Raw genomic sequence first — 22,023 nt, forward strand, 5'->3', positions numbered from 1 at the left:
AAGAGAAGTGATTCACACTGCTCCTCCTCTGCCGCCCGTCCCGCCGCAGGAATAAGCCGAACCAAGCTCATACCTATGTGCTTAAATTTACCGTACATGACGGAGAGTCTTTGACAACAGGGCCACGATCTAAGATGTCGGATTCTGGGCTGTTGCCGATCGGACGAGGGTCCAGCCCACGTCTCTCCACGCCGCTGCGTCTATATAAACCATATGGGGCGTCTGCCAACTCTAGCCGTCACACAAAATTGATCACATCTGCCTCCATGTCCTCTGTCGTTTCTTTGCTGCTGCTGCCGCTGGTGATCTCATCTCATCCACCGCGTACATGCTTGATGGGAGAGCAGGCCTCCGAAACCCCGCCTCTTTCGGATCCTGTACAGAAGAGAGGCAATTAGGTTTGTGAGAGCGTCCCCTACGCGACTGCTCGCCGTCGTTCGTCCACATCTGTTGCATCATCTATGCTTGCGTCGTTTTCATCGTCACCGTGTCCACCGAAGCCGACAGTGCTGTCGCTGAGAAGCTTGAAACCGAGAAGAAGGTTGCTGGTGCCCCCGCTGCTACTACCGCCGTCACTGTGGCCTCTCCTTGGCCGATTGAAGGGTATAATTCGTTTATCCCGTTTCTGTTGATTTGTATTTTAGCCATGTTAATATTATATGTAGATGTATCTGTTGTTAACGTAGTACTATGTGCTTTAGTGATTCAATATCAGCACGTGTTTATTTCTGTTAATGATTTATTCGTAAATTAATTTGATAAAAAAATTGCACTCCACAGACATGGACGTCGGTCGCCGTGGTCGCCGGCCGCCACGTGATGCGTGCATGTTTGTGCGCCACGCAGCGTGGCACTTTCCGCGCCCATAGCCTGGACGCGCGTCGCGACGGTGCTACAGGGTTCGTCGGCGGGTCACACCCGTGAAGGACCCAGCTCAGCTCAGGAATCGACGTGTCGGCACTTGGAGTTTGCCGAGAACGGTTAACGGCCCAAGGCTGATTGCTCCGCCGAAGCAAAGCTTGGACGCGATCGCCGGTGGACGGCCCATTGCGCGCCACCGTTTTTGTGCACGCCCACGACGCGCGTCGACGTAGCGGCAGCAGCACAGGCTGCCAGGCGGGGGCCACCATGAGGCCGCTGCCCACCGCCCCCTTGGCGCCCCATAACATCCGCTCAGCTCAACCCGGAGAACGAGCGCGCGGGGCAACCGGCTAACTCCACCAATGCCGCCGCTGCTCACCCTCTCCTCCTCGCCGGCGCCGCCGCCCCCGGCGCCGCGGAGGGCCCGGTTCAGGGTCGCGGCCTCCGCCGACGTCGGCGCCACCGCCCCCGCCGCCGGCAACGACTTCCCGTCGTTCCTGCCCAGGGCGGTCGAGCGCATCCGCGACGGCGCCGCCCTCCGCCTCGCCAAGCGAATCGAGCGCGTGCCCGTCCAGGCGAGCTAGCTTCTCCACAAACTGCCGTAATTTTGCTCTTATGTTAATAATCTGCCGCAGTAACACCCGTGCTGAATTTTTGCTGAACTGATCCCCACTCCAGACCGGCTTCTCCAAGAGCCCGATACCGAGCAGCTGCGTGAGGCCACTCAAGCAGCAGCAGAGCGCCGATCCGGTCGTGCTGCTCCACGGCTTCGACAGGTGCGTGCAATGCAACACCAAATTCTGTGGCGCTGCCCATCTTACCATTCGACCTACAGTGTCTAATTCCGGTGTTAATGGGGGTGCTGCCACAAGAGTCGTCTTCTACTTTTACCATGCATTTAGCAGTATGGACACTCTAAAAGTATTGGATGCAGTTCTTGTTTAGAGTGGAGGTACACCTACCCTTTGCTGGAGGATGCTGGGCTGGAGACTTGGGCTGTGGACATTCTTGGATGGGGCTTCTCTAATTTAGGTATGCCCCTACTCCGCTCCATGCCATTGGAACTGGTTCAGTAATTGTGCTTGCCACTGCTGCAAATTGTGACCACTTCTAATATATTGATCGATTGGACCGTAGAAACAAGGCCACCGTGTGATATTGTGTCTAAGCGCGAGCATCTTTATCAGGTATACAAGTTAACTACCACTGCTGGTGTACATGTAGATAATTTCCATGTGATGAGTTCAGTTCCTACTTCCTAGTCAGCAGATTCCCTGTTTAATTCAGAATGGGTTTGATAAGTGACTGAAGTTTCAGCCTTGCTCAGAGCTGCACAAAAACTAGCTTCTATCCCAAAATAAGGACTGGGTTTCTGGATTATGTATTACTGCGCTTTTTTTAAGCAAGTTTTCAGTCTGCCTTTCTTTGTTTAAATATGTACAGTCTTCTAAGACCAGTTTTTATGATTTTGTAGTAAAACTGTTTTTATGATTACAGTGGTAATATCCTTACATCTTGACAACCTCTTTGTGTAGTTCTGGAGGTCCTACATCAAAAGGCCTATGGTACTGGTTGGGCCTAGCCTGGGTGCTGCTGTTGCCATTGATTTCGCAGTCAACTATCCGGAAGCGGTACCAGCATTTTAAGAAATACTGTGTCCTCTTCATTTCTTACCTAGCAGTCTCTAGCTCTAGCATGTAGGAGTAGTACCAAAAACTAAATATATATATTTTTAATGCTGTCACTGATGCGAATTGTATGTACTTTTCTGTAACTGGACAAATCCGCAAGCTTTGTTACAAGAAGCCAACTTCATCTTCATCGCAGGTATCAAAATTAATCTTCATCGGTGCAAGTGTATATGCTGAGGGCACAAAAGATATGACCAGAATGCCTAAATTTGTTCCATATGCTGGGGTGAGTGTTTTTCTGAGCTGCATGCTTTGCTTCAACGTAGCTTTATTTCAGTGTCGAATCATTCTGTTTCTGTTGATATCTATTCCTGTTACTGTTTAGTTTTTGTGTCCTGAACTCCTGATGCCCATGCTTACTGTATGCATATTTATTTTACTTTATGATGATTATGCTTGTCCTAAAGAATGCTCATATTGTATTATTATCTTTTGTTTGTGTCAAACCGATCCAGTGGTATGTTCATATGTTTTGGATGGAATACAGTGTAATTTTTTGCTCCCCAGGTTTTTGTACTAAAGAGTCTTCCTCTACGACTATTCGCTACACGCTTGGCATTTTATAAGATTCCAGATGGATTCTTTGATTGGGTGCAGGTAAGTATCTGTACATTCCTTACTGAATGGAACAACTATCATATTCTGGTTGTTGGTCTATCAGTTAACTCCACTTTATGAGGCGTACTCATACCTTTCTAGTATGTGGTTTCCTCTTAACATTCTTCAAGAAACTTTTTTTCTTGAACACACATGTAAATGCGTGTTGTTGTGACAAAAAATGCCAAAAAAATGCCCAATGTGCAAGTACTTAACAAGTTAACAGTCATGCTGCATTTGATGTGTCAAAAACATACAAACCTTTTTTTGCTTCATGCTGCAGTATTGTAATTGAACTGCAAAAACGTCTTATATTTAGTTACAGAGGTTACTTTGCATCCCAATCATATATTTCTTGCCAGTCGAATTCTGCTTAGGTATACCTGATATCCTGTTTTTAACAGTGTGCAGGTATCACCACGCGCAATTGGAACCATTTAGTTTCCTCTTTATTTTTGGGTTTCAAGTCATGTGTTTTTTCTTTTATTAATTTATTATTCGTTACAGATTGGCCGTCTACACTGCTTGCTTCCTTGGTGGGAAGATGCTACGGTTAATTTTATGATTACTGGAGGTTATAATGTCATAAACCAAATAAAGCAGGTTCTTTTCTATAAACATCCAAATTATGATTTTATCCCCTGTACACATATGCTAAATGTTGCTTATTCCTTATCCAATTCCGTGGTCTTCATATCATTCATGATGCTTTAGGCTCGTAGGACCTATCAGTCAGTAACCTTCTCGTTTTATTTAGATGAAGGAAGAGAACACTCTCCCAGTCTCTGCATCCAAATATGCACACAACAAACTTGTTACAAAATCATTAAAATATATGTGTCGGATGACCACTGTTGGAGGCTGTAGCCTTGTTTGCTGCAACAAAACTTCAGTGATGTGAAGATTACTGGTCATGCAAGACACCAAATAAATGCTGTCGATGCTGATTCAGAGTTTCCCTTTTTTTCTCAATTTTTTGAAACATTCTCTTTTTTCTCAGTATTGTTCCTTTACTTTCTGAAGTGTTTTGGTTCTTTTAATGTGCTTCCTTCAGCACTAGCAGAATCAGTTGCGTAAAACATAGCAATTTTTTGTAAACAACGGGCTCTTCTATTGATTTACATTAAAGAAACTGCCACAGTATAACTGTCTTACAGAACTTAACCATAGCAGAAATAAACACTAACATCTCCTGTTATTACAAAACATAGAGCATCAGCAAATCTGCAAATGGGTCTCTAGCAAAGCTGTAGAAACATCACTTTCACCCTATGATCCTTCTTGTCGCCGGCGCCCATCAATGCATTCGTGCATATGCCTGCGTGATCACCTTCTTGAGCAGTATCACTCTTAAATGTTTATTCGATCTTGTTCTTTCTGCAACATCGCCCAGGAGTCAATGTGGCTGCACAGGTTAAAGATGACAGCCAAAGATCATCAGGAAATTTATGTTTGTACATATTATTCGATCTTGTACTCCCTCCGATTTATATTACTTGTCTTAGATTTGTCTAGATACGAATGTGACATGTTTTAGTGTTAGATACATCCATATTTAGACAAATCTAAGACACGTAATATGGATCGGAGGGAGTATTTTATTATGTTTGTACATGTTATACATTAATGAAGGACGCCGATAAGTGCCACACGTGTGGGCGTTAGGGGGTCTGCCCACACATTTTGTGTGGTCTATAAGAGGAACAGCCCATACATCTACGTGTGGGCAAAACAAGTAATGCCCATACACCTCTTTTTTCCCCTCTCGATCCCTCTCACACGCGTGTGTGTGGGCGAAATAGATAACACCCACACGCCCCGTACGTCAGGCCTCGTACCTCGTGGTCCCGCATGCCCGCGTGACAGTCACCGCGCGTCCCGCAGTTGCCATGGTCCAGACCCTCGTCCATGTTCGTTTAACTGTAGTTGCCATGTCGCTGAACTTCGGTTGCCATGTCGGACAACTACAGTTGCCATGTATGGTCTGGTCTACTGCAATTACCATGATTTCAATACTTTAGGAGTTGCCACCCACTAACATTAGGCAGTTGCCGTGTAGCACTAAAAAAAGGCATGGCAAAAAAAACATGTTCGGGTAAAAGAAAGAGTTGCCCTGTGCTCACAAGCACGCTAGGGCAGTTGCCATGTAAAGAGAAAGAGCTGCCATCTGCTTACGTGCACGCTAGGGCAGTTGCCATGTACCATGCAAAAACACATGGCAACTCGGGTAAAAGAGAGTTGCCATCTGCTTACAAGCAAAGCTAGGGCAGTTGCCATGTACCCTGCAGAAACACATGGCAACTGCCAGCTTTGGGTGTGGGCGAGGAGACGGGAGTGTGGGTGAAGTGATAAACGCCCACACACCAGTCCCCTCTGCGTGCGTGAAAACTGGTGTGGGCGAATTGCTAAACGCCCAACACCAGTCCCCCGTGTGGTGAAAAAGGACGTGTGGGCGACCGGATGAATGCCCACACACCAGCTTAGTCCTACGTGGCACACAAAAACTGCTAGAACGCGCCAAGATTCGTGCAGAATTGGTTGGACGAGGATCCATGTGTGTGGGCGAGTTGCCAGACGCCCACACGTGTGAGCGTTAGTGTTTTCGTTAATGAAAATATACCGTAGAATAATTATTCTACAGTTTCAGGGTTAAGAAAAAGGATCATCAGGAAATTTATGTTTAAAATACACAGGTTTGCGTGTTTCCCTAATTGTCCAACACACTGCAGCTACCTCAGCGAGCACCAGTTTCTGCTGAGATAAGAGGAGAGATGAAATTCATCCCCCAACCATATCATCAATTGTATTAGCTTGAAGCTTTGTACATATAAACACCAATTCGTAATGATACATCATTCTCATCTGCTGATCAATTATAGACTCTATACTTCTGTTATTAGCATTTGAATTGCTGGATATGACAATCTGGTGCGGAAGAAAAATGAAATGGATGTACAACCGAATGATAATTCTGACCAGTGTCCTGTTTTCGTGGACAGGTAAAGCAAAAATGCCTGGTCTTATGGGGAGAGGATGATGGAATTATTAGCAATAAGCAAGCATATGTAAGTTTGCCTGATGATGCCAAACTGCCATGCATGGTCTAATTTGCAAGATATATGCATGTCCCAGATACAAATGCACGCCACTCTAAACGTGTTGTGGCGCTCTGCAGCGGTTACAGCAGGAACTCCCCAGCGCGATTTTAAGGCAGGTAGGGCAGTGCGGCCACATTCCCCATGTCGAGAAGCCGAGGGAGGCGGCAAAGCATGTGCTCGACTTCCTCGGGGGCGATGGCGTGGACAAGGCGGACCAGGCTTCTTCCCTGTCATCAACTCTGGTATCAACATGAGGTCTGCCATTCTTCACCGAAAGCCCTGCTGCTCCATCGTCCTGCTGCCGGTGAGCCACGGACGTCTTACGTGCACTGTCCGATGTGCTGCAGGACCCGGTGAACAGAGGAGCAGATCCCTCAGGCTAGCGTGCACGAGGTAACATTGTACATGGCGCACTTGTGCTGTTTACGCTCGCCCCAGCGACATCCTGCCTGCGTTCTCGACCGGCTTGGAGCAACCGAGTTGATCAACGTACGTACAGGCCCCAAGATTAGAGGCAGAAAAAGGTTGCACTAGACTAGAGAACTTGGAACAGCTAGCAGAGGCACAAACGTGTCTCTGTCTCTACTCCTCCGTCAGCTCCACTTCTTTAGGTTGCTGGTTTAGATTAGCACTAGAAAACTGTACGTATCGGTTGTTACAGTACAGTCACGGTGGTCTCGATCGAGCATGCCCGTCTTGTTGTTGTATCGACACATATAGTATGTCTGTCTGCATATGTATGTGCGGGCTGGCGTCACGCAGATGCTGCTGCGGCCGCCCACGTGCGAACTTGAGACATTTCTACTAATAACACTCTCCACTGGCTAACCGGTGACACCTGCTACGGCCTACGTTATTTCCACGCAAGAACAAAGAACATTTCCAAACCGGAGGTGGGCTGGACACCTGCTACGGGCTCCACGAATCGTCACTGCCCACGATCACCCCACCCGGGAGAAGAACTCAGCACCGGTGCACCGCACACCTGTCTATATATTGGTCCAGCACGTCCGTGGATGCATCCGGACGGCCCCTCATATGTCGTGTCCGGTATGCACGTCCATCATACATGTCAATTTCGCATGTACTTTCTCCGTCCGGAAATACTTGTTATCAAAATGGATTCTATTTTGATAACAAGTATTTCCGTACGGAGGGAGTAAATGACAAATGTTGGTAGCAAAAATATGTATTTCTACATATAATTTATTTAAAGTTCACAACTCAACAATGAGCTCTTTGCTTTCCATTGTGAGCCCACATATGCTCCACATCCAGAAATTCCTTGTGAGTTTGAAGTAGTCATATCGTGTGTCTCCATGAAAGTCTGGCTTAATAGAAATGATAGACTACTCATATCAACAAAGAATATCTTCTCTTTCGGAAGCCTATTTGGGAAGAACTTCAAAGTTAAATGTGCTTGGTTTCAGTAACTCTAAGATGGTTGACCGATCAGAAAGTTGGTCCCGAATATACCCCGCCATCTGTCGGGCTGGCCCGGGCTTTGGGCTGGGCCTACCAAAGCCTGATGCAAAAAACCCAGGCCCGAGCCCGGCCCATCACGCTAAAAGCCCGTCAGGCCTTGGGCCACGGGCAGGGCCTCTTCCTTAATGAAATCTAGCCTTGCTTGTATGAATTTCATTCGGTTTGTTTAAAAAAAATTAAAATGTATGCGGCTAGCATTGAATAGCGTCCTCGCGCATTCATATTCGCAGACTGATCCTCTCTATCCACGAACAGATGCGAAAGAAAATTTGCGGTGTGCGCTGAAGATGCCGTAGGTGTGACGAAGCAAATCGCTATCGGAGGTGGACTGGACACCTACTACGGGCTCCAACATTTCCTCGGAGACCAATGTCGTTGTCCGCGACCACTCAGAACCGATAACAGCAAGGCGGGGCATGTGGATAATACCACTGAGGCTTAGGGTGCAGCACGGCACACGTACTATATATATATATATAGACACAGGATCACTGGGCGTCAGGGGATAGGAAAGAGAGTCCGGCCGGAGAAGATGAGCAGGGTGTGCGTCACCGGAGCGGCAGGGTACATCGCGTCCTGGCTCGTCAAGAAGCTGCTCGACAGAGGCTGCACCGTCCATGGGACCGTACGAGACCTCGGTACGTGCCCTCTCCCACGCCGTCACTGTAGAACGACGCCCCGGCCGCGTCACGCAAGCCCCGATGGCCCAGTCGAAGTTCTCTGTGCGTACTCCTGAGCACAATTGGCCTGGCAGGGGATGAGAAGAAGACGGGGCTGCTGAGGTCGCTCCCCGGCGCGGCGGAGCGGCTGGTGCTCTTCGAGGCGGACATCTACGACGCCGCCTCCTTTGAGCCGGCGATCCAGGGCTGCGAGTTCGTCTTCCTCGTCGCCACCCCGCTGCAGCACAACTCCGGCAGCTCCAAGGTAAACCAGTAATTAGTTGTCTCGGCCGGTTGTGTATTGGTTACGAAGATAAGATGGGGTGCTGTTGTTTTACCAATCATGGAGATAGAATGAACGTCAAAAATAGAAAAAATACAATAAAATTTGTAGACAATCTAGCGACTAGAACAAGCACCGAAGCAAGTTGAAGACGAGCTGTCGTCATCGTCCCTCTCTCTCCTCGGAGCTGAGAAAAACTTATTGCAGTAGACTGCTTATTTATCAAGTACTTGAATATTTTCTTTGGCGTCAATTGCTTTTACTCTTAGCCGTTGGATCACGGAATGGACGGCCAGATCTTCTTCTTTCTCCAATAGTCTGTATTCTTTTATCTTTTTTTTTGAGACAATCAGCAAAGCTTTATTGATCCGTCACACAGTTTACATAGACGAAATGAAGATCCCCAGGGTGGCCGGCCCAACCAAACATGACGACCAAGCCCCAGTTTAAGTGCATGCTTTGCTAGATTGTGAGCTTCGACGTTCGAGCTCCTAAACTCATGAACAAAATTACAAGTAGTAAAACTAGCAGAGTACTCTAGTATTTCATGTATAATAGCTCCATAACCAGCACTGCTTCTTCTCTTCTGTATTCTTTTACCTCGTGCAGCCGTCGACGGACCCAGCCCTAACCGCTTGCCTATAGACGTACCTAGCAGATCCGCCGACTCATCAGACAAACTGGAGCATGTCCCCCCTCCGTCCTGGCCCTGGCCCATTTATTATCTTATTATTTTTTAAGCTTCAAAAAAACAAGTGGGTGAAGCAGTATCGAACACCCAACCTCTTGGTTTATCTCTACCTACAGTAACCAAATAGGACAGTGCACATGTTGTGCCTGGATTCTTCTTTTATTCGTCTTGTTGTATATCTTATCAGTCTGTTTTTCTTTTTTGCCTTTTTTTCTTTGGTTTATTTTTCTTTATTTCTTTTTATTTTTCTATTTTCTATTTTCATTTTCTTAAATTCGTGAAGATATTTTAAATCCCTGAACTTATCTTTTAAATCTGTGATCTTTTTTCATATAAATGAATATTTTTCAATATCACAAACTTTTATCAATTTCAAGATTTTTGTTCAATTTTTTTAACTTTTTACAAATTATTTAACCTTTTCTCAAGTCGATGAAATTTTTTGAATTTGACAAACATTTATCAAATTCATGTACTTTGTTTTGTCAAAATTGTGAATTTTTTTATTTTGTGATTTTTTTTCAAATCTGTGAACTTTTTGTCAAATTCTTAACCTTTTTTCAAACCGATGAACTTTTTTCAATTCCACAAACTTTTGTCACACCAGGAAGCTTGCATTGCGCGTCTCAGCTGACACATGTAATCATATATAGGATAACCTTCCCTAAAAATAATACTTTAAGCCTTTTAAAAATTTGAAATTTCACACGAAGTGTATAGTACCTAATTCTTGGCATACATAATTTGAAATATCATTCTTCATAAATCAATATTCCTTTCACGTACATTTCACCCAAACAATTTGAATACCTTATTTACTCAAGAAAACAATATGAATACTCTTTTTATCGCATCGGCCAAATTTAGAGTGCATGCTTTCTAATATGCTATCAATTTAGGTGTCTATAATACCTAAATAGTTCATCCCCACTATCTTATTTCTCTTCACATGCAAGCTATTCACCTCACCACATGTGACCCACACATGCCACACCATCTTAGAAAAAAAAATCTTTTATTTCAGAAACAAGGAAAAAAGAATCAGAGATTCATCTGAAAGTCCTAAGAAAACAATAGCACCCCAAAGACTATGTGCGACGAAGGGTGTTCACGTAGGGTGAGAAGGATCCTTTTGAAAGCACGTTGATTTTCGACATCTGTTGAATGGCTCTAATTTTTTTCCACCAGCTTTTATGATAAATTCAAGGCATCGTGCCAAATTGTTTGGATTTTTAACAAGTTTTGCATTTTTTAGAGTTTTTTGGGTAAAAAAACTGATAAATGGGCGGACGTGTCACAACGTGCAAACGGTGTCGGAAGTTGTTCAAACGTGGCATGGATGTTTCATATATCCGTGTCAAGTTGTTGCAAGAAGTTGGGGTTATTCATCCATAGAAAAAAAACACCTATTGAGAGGAGTGGGCTAGACTAGGCCAAACGGGTGCATCAGTGAGCATGTAGTTTTTAATTAAGAATGCCTCTGTTATTTCCAATTTTTGGCATTATCAATCAACATGAACATTCTCCTATATCCTAACAACCTATTGAAATTAGTGAACAATTATGGAATTTCAAATTGTGTATGAAAAATTTATAAACCTGAACACTTTTTCTAAAATTGTGGACAAATTCCTAACAATTGATATTATCCACAAATTGCAAACATTTCTTAAATTTGTGAACAAAAATGTAAACGTGAATAGTGTTTTTAATTTCAGAATATTTTTAAAAATTGTGAACAATGTTTGAAAATATGAACATTTTTGGCATTACAAAAATATTTCAATTTTTAGATAGGTTTCAAAAAGGAGAAAAACAAATTAAGGAAAAAAGAAAAACTAAAAACAGGAAAGAAAAAAAAACTTATGTTTTAGCCCAACTAGGCAATGCATCTTTCCTGTCGCGTGCCTGTTGGGCCTGCCCAGGCATTCATGGATTTGACAAAAATCATGAATTTTAAAAACAGATGCTCACAAATTTGAAAAAGAAAATCCCGGGCATTGGAAAAAGTTTATAAAGTTGAAAATAGTTCTTGGATGTGTAAAAACGTTCACAGATTTGAAAACGAAGTTCACGATATTAAAATAATATTTCCGGATTTGAAAAGTTCATGGATTTAAGAAAAGGTTCACGATTTAGAAACAGTTCATGATTTTTTAAAGAGAATTAAGATCAAAATAAAATTGAAAATGGGAAAAACAAAACCCCCCAAAAAAGAAAACCACAATTTTTCTTAAAATCATATTTCGAAAGATGTTCAGAAATTGTTTGTGTTTCAAAAATTTGTTCACTTTCAAAGTAAAATTGCTCAAATTTCGTTCACAAATTCCAAAACTATTCGGCATTTTAAAATTTTTCACATTTTTTAATAAAAGTTTTAGATTTTTTCATAAAATATTTCATAAATATGTACGCTACTGTGTTTTCTTATATATTTCTCGCTAGAATATAACACAATCAGTAGTTGGTTGAAGTGGCTATCCAACTGGTAAAAAAACATTAAGAAAAGACCATCCTGCCCTTTGATTATAAAGGGGTATGGGATAATCTAAGCCCTTGATGTGTTAGGAGGTTGTACCGAAGCGGAAGTGTAAGTTTATTACTCAATACCATCAGCTATTATAAAAAAACATTAAGAAAAGACCATCGCGCCCTTTGTTATGACAGGGTATGGAATAATCGAAGCCCTTGATATGTTTAAGGGGTTGTACCGAAGCGGAAATGTAAGTTTATTACTCATTACCGTCAGCTATTGTCGGCTCCCACTCATACAAGTCTTTGTATTGCCGTGGCCGACGCTCATTGATGGCGCTTCTCATGATGTCCCTGCCTTCGTCCTCGCGCTACGCTAGAGAAAAAGAAAAGTGACTGAGAGAAGACTTTGTTTTATGTACTTGAATGATTAGCGAAAAAATTAAAAAATTGTCACATCGGCCGGTGGACATATGTTCAACCTAGTGGAATCATCCACATACGGTACAGCTCCACGCGATCACGCGATCACGCTCATGGGACACCTGTCCTTTTTGCATGGCACTACTTCCTTTCAATTCTCTGTGTACTATGAGTTAGGGCGTGTTAGAAATCTATCTAGCTTCTTAAAACTTCACAAATCCAACTTCTAGAGCTAGCTTCTTACTTCACTTGGCAATTCCGACGCGTTCTGCACGCTTGACAGCTTCTCCCAGCACTTGTACAGTACCATCACCAGCCATAGGGAAGATGCAAAGGCGAGCTCACCTTGGGTTGGGGCGAGGGCGAGGAGGCTGGCTCAAAGGATGACATGGTGAGCACTGACATCAATGGCGTCAAGGTGGGCGTCTCCTGCCGGTGGGGTTGCTGCTCCTGGCTGGCGGCGCTGGAAAGTGCTCGTTCGGGACGGGATCCAGCGAGAACGGGGCTGGAATGGTCGGATCTACTGGCGGAGAGGATCGCCGGCCGGCGAAGGGGTGGAATCGGGCGTGGCGGCGGCAACCGGCGGCACTGGGTAGGTCACGAGCAGAAGAGATGTCGAGGGAGAGAGGGGAACAGGCGTCGGGGCTGAGCCGTGCGAATTGTTTTTTCGACTTGGTGGTGGCATCTCCTTGTAATTATGCTGAACTCCTCACTTCTCGTTTTCCTGAAGCTGTGATTTTGGTGCTTCGTGTTTTTACATTGGACTCCGGCTGTGCTTCTCGAAGCTAGCTTCTTCGAGATTTTTCGTTCGGCTCAGCTTCGCTCTAGCTTTTTGTGAAGCGTGGAGCGGGAGGACATGCAAACACGCCCTTAATGACCCTGTGACTTGAGAGGACACATGCTTTCGTCGCCGCTGGCCGCAAAACGACGTCGTCGATAGCTCTACTCCCTTGGCAATTGGCAAGCATTCGCTAGCACTACCCGCCCGTCGGTTTCTATAGCAAGAGATTTTTGCACGCCGAAGCAATCGTAGTCCGTTTTTCTTTTTCTTGCAAGCACGTACTACTACTTAGTTTCTTGACTTATTTGAATCTACTCCCTTCTGTTCTTTTTACTCAAGTTTGTATCAAGTCAAACTTTTTAAGTTTGACCAAATTTATTTCCAATACATATAATATGAAACTATATTCCATGACGAATCTAATAATATTTATTTTGTATTATGAATGGTAGTTTTTTTATATATTTTTAAAATTAGAAATATTTTCACTTCAGACAAAACATATATGCTGACTAAAAAGGAAAGGGATGGAATACATGGCTGTTGTTTGAGGGCCACACATTGGCTTCACTTTTATTTTCCCCTTGATTTGATTTCGCAGTACAAGGACACCACGGAAGCGGTCGTGGACGCGACGCGCACCATCCTGCAACAGTGCGAGCGGTCCAAGACAGTGAGACGTGTCATCCATACAGGTTCCGTTTTTACGGCCTCGCCGCTCCGTGAGAACGGCGACGGGTACAAGGAGTCCGTGAACGAATCCTGCTGGACCCCGCTAGGCCTGTCCTACAGCCACAGCAACGATGGCTTCTTGGATGTGAGTGTTTCTAATTCCTGGCCGCCTAGACCCCGCCAAGTAAATTCATGGATATTAGCGCGTACAGCATGCATTTTCTTTATATAAAAGCCATTTTTATATTAAACTAAAATGTACTCCCGCCGTTTCTAGATATTTCTAAATATACGATGTTTTGGTAGTTACGTCCAGCTTATATGCACATAGTCAGACACCAACCGTTTACAAAATAAATAAATAAAAAAAGTCAACATGTTAAAGTCATATGAGACCGGCCTATGACTATGTTGAAGAAGGTAATGGACCAATTCGAAGATTATGCTGCCTCCCTTATTCGGTAAAAACCTCTATATTCATCCGCTCTAATCATATGCACTGGCTGGCTTAAACAATGATTGATACTTGGTCCAGTGTACTACATGCATGATAGGACTACTACATATAAAGTTCTACTACATATACCGATTATATCTTTTAGGCAAATGGCGACCCCTCTAGTGACGTCAACTCTGTAAACCCCACCATGATCACTTGATCATGAATTTTTTTCCGCATGCTCCCTGCTTAATCAATGAAAAGCCAGCAGTGCTGGATCTTTAAAAAAAAAATGTCCGTAAGTGCCATTAAATTTTGTAGCCACAATCCTCCTGTGGACATGCATGTGAGAAAACATCCATCGTTTTTCCATAGAGTAAAAGATTTGCCACGTACATTAAATAAAAGAGTTTCATAAAAGTGTATCCGAGTCCTAAAGCCAAAATCTGAACCTGTTCTCTCAGCATAATATTATCCAAGTGTTTGGCACTCGCCAGGACCCAATTCCTAGACTCAATGTGAATGCATGAAAAGACGACCGGTGGCAATGACAATTCATTGTTATTCGCTCTCTCATTGCGCTCCTTCCAAAGTTTCCAAGATATGTTGCATATATGAACAATTTTTCATTGAGTTTAATCCAAAAAAACAATAGGTAAAATATGATAATCATAATAGAAATGATAATTGGTTCAAGCAACAAAGTACTGAAACTAGTCATGCAAACAGGTAAATATAAGAGAAAAGCATCATATGCATATCGATTGCTGATACTAGTAGTCCAAACACAATCCTAACAAGCGGGACAAGAACAGATATGGTGCGGTGGAAGATGAGGCGTTCACGTTGGTAGCCATGTTGCCGAAGAGATCGTTGGCGTCGCGGAACTAGTTGTCATTGGAGAAGTGGCTGTGAACAACCATAGTGGAGAAGAATCCAACATTCATCCGAGAGCTATCACAAAAAACAAGATCGTCCCTCTCTGGTACATAATCACAAGAGGCAGGGTTTCACGGGCTTGTTGTTTCACTTTGCGGTGCACCTCGAGAAGCGAGATTGGAAAGTGATAGGTAGCCCAAGGATATGGAAACAGGAGGCAGACGCATGTGGTTCTCTCTACGGAAGAGCAGCGACCGATGAAGGGAAACAGTCCAATAAGCTTTGTTTTCCACTAGTGCAAAATTGTTTTGACTACTTTTCAGTGTGAAAAAAGAAGACACCACGCACACATGGCATAGGTTCTATCTCGGCTCGGCTCGACAATGAAATACAACGTGTGTGCGAGGTGGATGATTAAGGAGGAGCACATGTATGGGTCGTCTTCTCAATCTCTTAATGTTGTGTGAGGCAACCAACGTTATATGTTGGTCCAACACTCTTTCCTCAACCGGGACGAGATTAAACTTTGCACACTAGTTTGACATGCATGAACGGGTCATACGAGCCTCTAGATTTCCTAGTAATAATTGAAAATAGTAAAATGGGCTAAAGTGCAATAATTCCAACATCAAACACCACATGAGAACACCAATATTTAACAGTATCATAGGAATTTCTGCGACAGTAAGTATAGGGGTATTGTCAGGGGAGCTATGAGCGTATAGAAGGAACAGGTGGATTCACACACATTTTTTTTTAAATGGGGAAGAATTTCACTTCTCCAGCCTCTGCACTAACTAGGGATGCATACAACCATTTTAGTATGAGTACGAAAATAAACATGGTCCTCAGAATTTTTTAAATGAGTATCAAGATATTTTTTGATGAGTGGTTCCACCACACACCAAACTTGATTCTCAATAAATGAAGGAATACTCCTATGCATCACCTGTCAATTCTCGGAATTGAACTCGGGTCGTTAGGCTGCACAACCGCATGCCCAACCACTAAGCCAAGGCTCTCTTTGCTACATAAATACTCAGTTGATATTTGACCTAGCCCCCGCGTCGCTCCTCCCACGGGCGACACGAGCGGCGCCGCCACCCCTTGCCGCTAGCCCTCCTCCTCCTCCCCTTCCCCGCCGCCGCCGGCCAGAGCCGTCGGGGCAAAGCCTCCCGCGGTGGCTGGCGGTGGGGGCCTTCTCCCCTCCTCGCGTTCGTGGCCTGCGGGAGCGGCCAGGCCGAGCGGAGGCGCCGGGGCGCGCGGATCCTGGCGGAGTGGCGGCGACGATCTTGACGGCGTCGGGCCCATGGCGCGGCTGCAGATGGGTTGACGCCGAGCTGTGTGGCGGCTGCGTGCGGGTCTCCTCGTGGCGGCAGCCTTCGCCGGCGGCAGGGCGGCTCGTGCGCGACATCCGGCGAGGGGTGGGGACGCGGCCACGGTGGCTTCTCGTGCGAGTACGCGGGAGAAGAGGCTGCGGCGTGTGTCCTCGGGGAGGATGGCTATCCTCGCCCAGATCCGTCGGCGGCATGGCGGCGGAGGTCGCAGTGGCCGGTCGGCGGTGGCGGAACTTGGCCGGTGGCAGCGGCGAGGTTCTGTCTGGATCCCGGGGCGGCGGCCCTAGAGGGTGGCGGCTGGTGAAGCTAGGGCTTCCCGCGGCAACATGGCGTGGTGCGGTCCCTGTCCAAGGCGGATCTGTGACCGCGATTTTCTTTGGATTGGTTCGGATCAGAGACGGTGACGAGCGCGCGGGATCCTTCTCGGCGGCTCTCGCAGCTTGGCGAGGCGGGGTGGGAGCCCTCCTCCTAGGCTTCAGTGGTGGCACACCCAGGCAGTGGCCGGTGCGCCAGGGATCCCATGGTGGCACTGTTGCTGCGGTTGGTCGCCAGATCTAGGCGGCTGGATCTGGGGCTTTGAAGGCGGTCGAGACAGTGCACATGTTGTTGGGTGGATTTCTTGGGATGGATCCGGGTGAAAACCTGGTCTTCGGTTGATGGCCGGAGCCGGTAATGACGATGCCCTTATCATCGTTTCCTTCATGAAGGCATCATCGAGGTGAAGCTCCCAACTTCACTCAATACCTCCAGGGAAAACCCTAGGTCAGCTGATCGGATGTTGGCGGCATTCATGTGTCGTAACCCCCTTTGGGGCGGCATTCTTGAAGGTGCACTCGGCTTCGCGGGACCAGCGGACGGCTTCTTTGGTGGAGGATGGACTCGTGCAGGAGGACGGCGCTGTCTGGCGTCGTGGTGGCGTCGATGGCAGAGAGACCTGGCACGCTAGATGCAACAGTACAACTCTGAAGATGGACTCGTGGCAGGTGGCTGCGGCAGCCTCATACCCGGCAGGCGTCCTGGTAGGTGCCCCATACCAGGCAGGCGTCATGATTGGGACCTCAGGTCTTAGATGTTTAGGTTTGGCTACGATGTTTGTTTGGTATTAGGCCCAGGCTATCAGCGCCCCTTCATCAATTGCATAGGTGTAGCGATAGTTGTTGCTTATATGATGGCTTTAATCTTACTATTGTATGACTTTATAAGATCTTATAAGAATAATTAATAAAGTGGCTGCATGCATCGTCTAGATGCAGAGGCGAGGGATCATCCTCCTTTTCTTAAAAAAACAATAATTTTACCTTAGGTTAAGACTACGTGAACCCCTACCCCACGTTGCTTTTTGTTTCTTTGTTTTTTTTCTTCTGGTTTTTGTTAGGGTTTTCCCATAATTTCTTTCGGTTAATTTCCTTTTCTTTTCCCTTTTAGACCATTTCGCACTCGCAAGGCGCGAGCTATAGATGCACCCAATGGTCTGACTTGCATTTTTTGCGACTCCTATCTTGTTCATGCGATCCTGGGTTATTAAGATGGAAGTAGTCGACACCTCGTTACATGAGGATGTGAGTAATGGACAATCACATGTGGACCCTACGGCCAGGCAAACAACAAAATCTGAAACAAAACAATTTGTGATATTTATCTTTTCTCCTACTCATCTCTCCTACGTATACATTAAAAAAACACATACGGTTCTACGTCTCCTTCTTTCGTCCAACCTTACTTACACTCCCCTTCTTTCTATCTCGTTTGATATTTTCCTCTCCCATATCTATTTTTTCTACCGGTTTTTCTGAGAACTCCTTCAACTGCTCGACCTCTCATTGACTTACGAAATAAAACTATATTTTTCTTTGATAAGTCAATAAATACTTATCAAATAATTTTTTAGCAATAAAATTATCTTTTTTTACATAATCACATTAATATAAGCAGGTAAATTACCAGTAACCTACTAGAATATTTAAACACTCATTGTAACACGCGAGCAATTATCTAGTCTATATCTAAATATTTTAGAGCACATGCAGCTATTTCACCTCATCACCTCAATAAGCTTTAAAAATTAATTGCATGCATGTGTGTGTGTGTGTGTCCTTCATACCAAGTTTTCTTCTCTCATGCTTTTGCAATTTTTTTCTCAAACTCCCTAACGGTAACTGAGAGCACATATGATGTGGTCAAACATATGCAATATATTATTAATTCAAATATTCATTTTCATACAATCAAATCTCATGGAAATATATTGCAAATCAATTCATGTGGCAACACGCAGTTTGTCGTCTAGCTTACCTTATATTCTAATTCTACAACAACATGATTGTTTGCCATATTTTGCATGACATAGATGAATTTGGGGAATATCTACTTCTAAATCATCACAATATTCTTATTTTTAGGTCCACAACGTGAAACTTTGGAGAAACCGTATCCAACAAAATGCTCCATACATGCACATTTTAATAGTTTTGTGCAACTAGATCGATATAGAGAAAGCTACTTACAAAATACAAAATAATGTAAAGTTAACTCTTTATTTTGCCTTCTTTAAAGACAAGAGAAGTCTCCCTCATATGTATTGATTGATGCACGCAAGCATTTTTATTGCAAAATTTCCAATCCTTACAAAAGAAACAAGAATGCAACGCCATTATGACTACGATTAAAAGCAAACATATTACATTTTACAAATAATGTGCCATGTATCTTAGCTACCATTTGAATTGTTTGAATGAAGCCTGAGCTGCGTCTCAACGCGTATGCACCCAAAGTCCACAACATCCCTCACATCCACATGTTCCAGTGAGAACCATGTATAGATCCAATGGGTAGCCATGGGAACAACCTTCAAGAAATTGAAAATGTTTTCTTTGTTAAACACAATATCATTATGGCAATTCAAAAAGCCCAACATAAAGTGCATGAAACCCCCACCCAGATTTGAGCATTAATCATTTGTGCTTGTTCAGTACCAACCCCTTAACCAATTATTAAATACCACACAAACAACGTCATCCACACCCATTGCGCAAGGACAACCCCTTTTATTGTCGTGCCAGTTGTGTTCAGCTAAGACATCTTTTGTTATAACTAAATACCGAATAAATATCTTAGTCTTGAGGGTTACCATATGTTTACATGATTTTTGCATTTAGAAAACATGGTTATCGTTCATAATGTCGGTACACATTGATCCTTTTTATGGTGAAGGGTACATGTTGATTTGATTGTACAATACGCCTAACTATGGGGGTTTCCATTAGGAAACATCCAACTCCTGAGATAAATTGATTGAAATCAAGAGTTGCACCAACTAAAGTTATGATATTCATTTATTCTCAGTCGAAACCTATCGAAAACAAACATTCAATAATATAGTTCAAAACATGAGCCATAGTGACATGTTTTCCTTGGTAGTGTTGTACAAGGTAGGGTACCTCTCATTCAATCCTATCCCCTAGCCATGTGTCCTCCCAAAACCTAGTTTTGGCCCATTAGCACATTGATGTCAAATTTGTCATTTTTGTATCTCGAGCAATGTTTTGAATTTTGACGTGAATTTTTGTGACAACTTACAGTGATGTTGCATCAATGCACTGAATTTTTTCTAGATTTTTTTGAATATTTTTAATGTGCAACGGGGTTCGGTGCACCGGTAGCACCAATTGCGTCGGTGCACCAGATACGTTCCCACCACTCACCACTCCCAACCATGAACGCAATGGACAAGAAATAATATCTTCTCTAATATTAGGTCTTTATAGAAAGGAGAGTCTGATGGTCTTCCCGTAACCCGAGGAAGCGTGTGCGAGTGGAGATACTTACTGCATAGCAAGTGTTGTCACACCCTATCATCATATTTCTTTTAGCAACCCAAAATAACATTTACTTATATTTATTTTAACCCCAAGATCTTACATGCCCAATCCTCCATGGTCTCCATGTTGACTTGTTTTATCAACAGGCTTATGTCTCCTCCAAGACCGTATCTGAGGAGGAGTTACTCAAGTACAATGACGACTTCTCCAAAGCCAGAGCATTCGACGTTGTTGTCCTGTTATGCGGCCTCGTAGGAGGAGACATTCTACTGCCGCACATCAGTGGAAGCATCCATGTCATGTTGTCACCACTCACTGGCGTCAAGCTCCACCACAAGTCCCTCAAGTCCCTACAGACCCTTCTTGGCTCTATACCACTAGTGCACATTGACGACATCTGTGAGGCGCATATCTTTTGCATGGAGAGGTCGCTTGATGTTGCTGGTGGCCGATACCTTTGCACCACCGCGCACACCAACATGCAGGACATTTTGGAGCACTACGCTGGCAAACACCCTGAACTTGAGATAGTGGACAAAGAGTACGTTTTTGAACAAAATATCTTAGTTTCATTACTCCTGCGTGGTACTTTGCGATTAATATTGTGTTTTTTGTGGGTGTGTGTGTGTGAACTATTAGGGTGGTGGGAGAGGGAGTGAGGGTGCATGTTAACACAAACAAGCTCGTGGAACTGGGGTTTAAGTATAAGTATGGAGCAAAGGAGGTGCTTGATGGCAGCGTGGATTGCGGTAAGAGGTTGGGGGTGCTATGATGTGGATGCACATAACATTGATCAACATTTTACAGTCCAATTATACGTGTATACATTATTTGTTTGAATTCTTGCGTATTTTTCTTCAAACATGTTGAGGTTACTCTTCCTCTTTATCATTAATTTTGGGTTATGTCATGAGTTTTTCATGTTAGAGCCCAAAGTGGTGTGCATGTTAGAGCCCAAAGCGGTGTGATATCTTCTCCTGAACCTGAAATTTTATTTTCGATAAGTCACCTTTTCTATCTGTTGTGGAATTCAATCCATCAAGTGGTTAATTCCTCATAAAGGTAACGTGATTGAACTACGTATGAAGATACCGACGATAGAATCTCAGGTAAGTAACATACTGACAGACAAAGGGAACTACGTATGTTGTCATAAAGGTTCGACCGATAAAGATCTTCGTAGAATATGTAGGAAGGTTATTGACCGGAGAAGCGTCTCGGTCATGTCTACATCATTCTCGAACCCCTAGGGTCTGCACGCTTAGCGTTCATTGACGATGTAGTATTATATGAGTTATGTATGTTGTGTTGGAAATATGCCCTAGAGGCAATAATAAAATGGTTATTATTATATTTCCTTGTTCATGATAATTGTTTATTGTTCATGCTATAATTGTGTTATCCGGAAATCGTAATACATGTGTGAATACATAGACCACAACATGTCCCTCGTAAGCCTCTAGTTGACTAGCTCGTTGATCAATAGATGGTTACGGTTTCGTGACCAAGGACATTGGATGTCATTGATAACGGGATCACATCATTAGGAGAATGATGTGATGGACAAGACCCAATCCTAAGCATAGCACAAGATCGTGTAGTTCGTCTGCTAGAGCTTTTCTAAGTGTCAAGTATCATTTCCTTAGACCATGAGATTGTGCAACTCCCGGATACCGTAGGAGTGCTTTGGGTGTACCAAACGTCACAACGTAACTGGGTGGCTATAAAGGTACACTACAGGTATCTCCGAAAGTGTCTGTTGGGTTGGCATGAATCGAGACGGGGATTTGTCACTCCGTATGACGGAGAGGTATCTCTGGGCCCACTCGGTAATGCA

The 22,023-nt window shown here is 44.2% G+C and overlaps 2 protein-coding genes across 2 annotated transcripts; both read left to right on the top strand.

Moving 5' to 3' along the window:
- Positions 1-1,022: 1,022 nt before the first annotated feature.
- On the top strand, positions 1,023-7,086 carry LOC125536276 (alpha/beta hydrolase domain-containing protein VTE7). Its single transcript, XM_048699467.2, has 11 exons — positions 1,023-1,436; positions 1,540-1,637; positions 1,796-1,893; positions 1,999-2,048; positions 2,397-2,492; positions 2,689-2,778; positions 3,060-3,149; positions 3,657-3,752; positions 6,149-6,214; positions 6,325-6,502; positions 6,595-7,086. The coding sequence occupies exons 1-10, from the start codon at positions 1,224-1,226 to the stop codon at positions 6,499-6,501; spliced, it is 1,074 nt and encodes a 357-aa protein (XP_048555424.1). The 5' UTR covers positions 1,023-1,223; the 3' UTR covers position 6,502; positions 6,595-7,086.
- Positions 7,087-8,107: 1,021 nt separating this feature from the next.
- On the top strand, positions 8,108-21,099 carry LOC125536277 (NADPH HC-toxin reductase 1). The gene is made up of 5 exons (XM_048699469.2): positions 8,108-8,370; positions 8,487-8,656; positions 13,643-13,858; positions 20,333-20,727; positions 20,826-21,099. Exons 1-5 carry the CDS (start codon positions 8,265-8,267, stop codon positions 20,956-20,958), a joined length of 1,020 nt encoding a protein of 339 aa, XP_048555426.2. The 5' UTR covers positions 8,108-8,264; the 3' UTR covers positions 20,959-21,099.
- The last annotated feature ends 924 nt before the right edge of the window (positions 21,100-22,023 follow it).

The sequence above is a fragment of the Triticum urartu genome, chromosome 2A, assembly GCF_056163025.1.
Source record: "Triticum urartu cultivar PI428250 chromosome 2A, HENAU_Tu73, whole genome shotgun sequence".
NCBI lineage: Eukaryota > Viridiplantae > Streptophyta > Magnoliopsida > Poales > Poaceae > Triticum > Triticum urartu.

Bases quoted from the DNA above. Each gene is read 5' to 3' on its own strand.
- LOC125536277 (XM_048699469.2), top strand. From the start codon at position 8,265: ATGAGCAGGGTGTGCGTCACCGGAGCGGCAGGGTACATCGCGTCCTGG. The intron at 8,657-13,642 runs GTAAACCAGTAA...TTGATTTCGCAG, and splicing joins ACAACTCCGGCAGCTCCAAG to TACAAGGACACCACGGAAGC. The intron at 13,859-20,332 runs GTGAGTGTTTCT...TTTTATCAACAG, and splicing joins GCAACGATGGCTTCTTGGAT to GCTTATGTCTCCTCCAAGAC.
- LOC125536276 (XM_048699467.2), top strand. From the start codon at position 1,224: ATGCCGCCGCTGCTCACCCTCTCCTCCTCGCCGGCGCCGCCGCCCCCG. The intron at 1,894-1,998 runs GTATGCCCCTAC...ATTGGACCGTAG, and splicing joins ATGGGGCTTCTCTAATTTAG to AAACAAGGCCACCGTGTGAT. The intron at 2,779-3,059 runs GTGAGTGTTTTT...TTTGCTCCCCAG, and splicing joins AATTTGTTCCATATGCTGGG to GTTTTTGTACTAAAGAGTCT.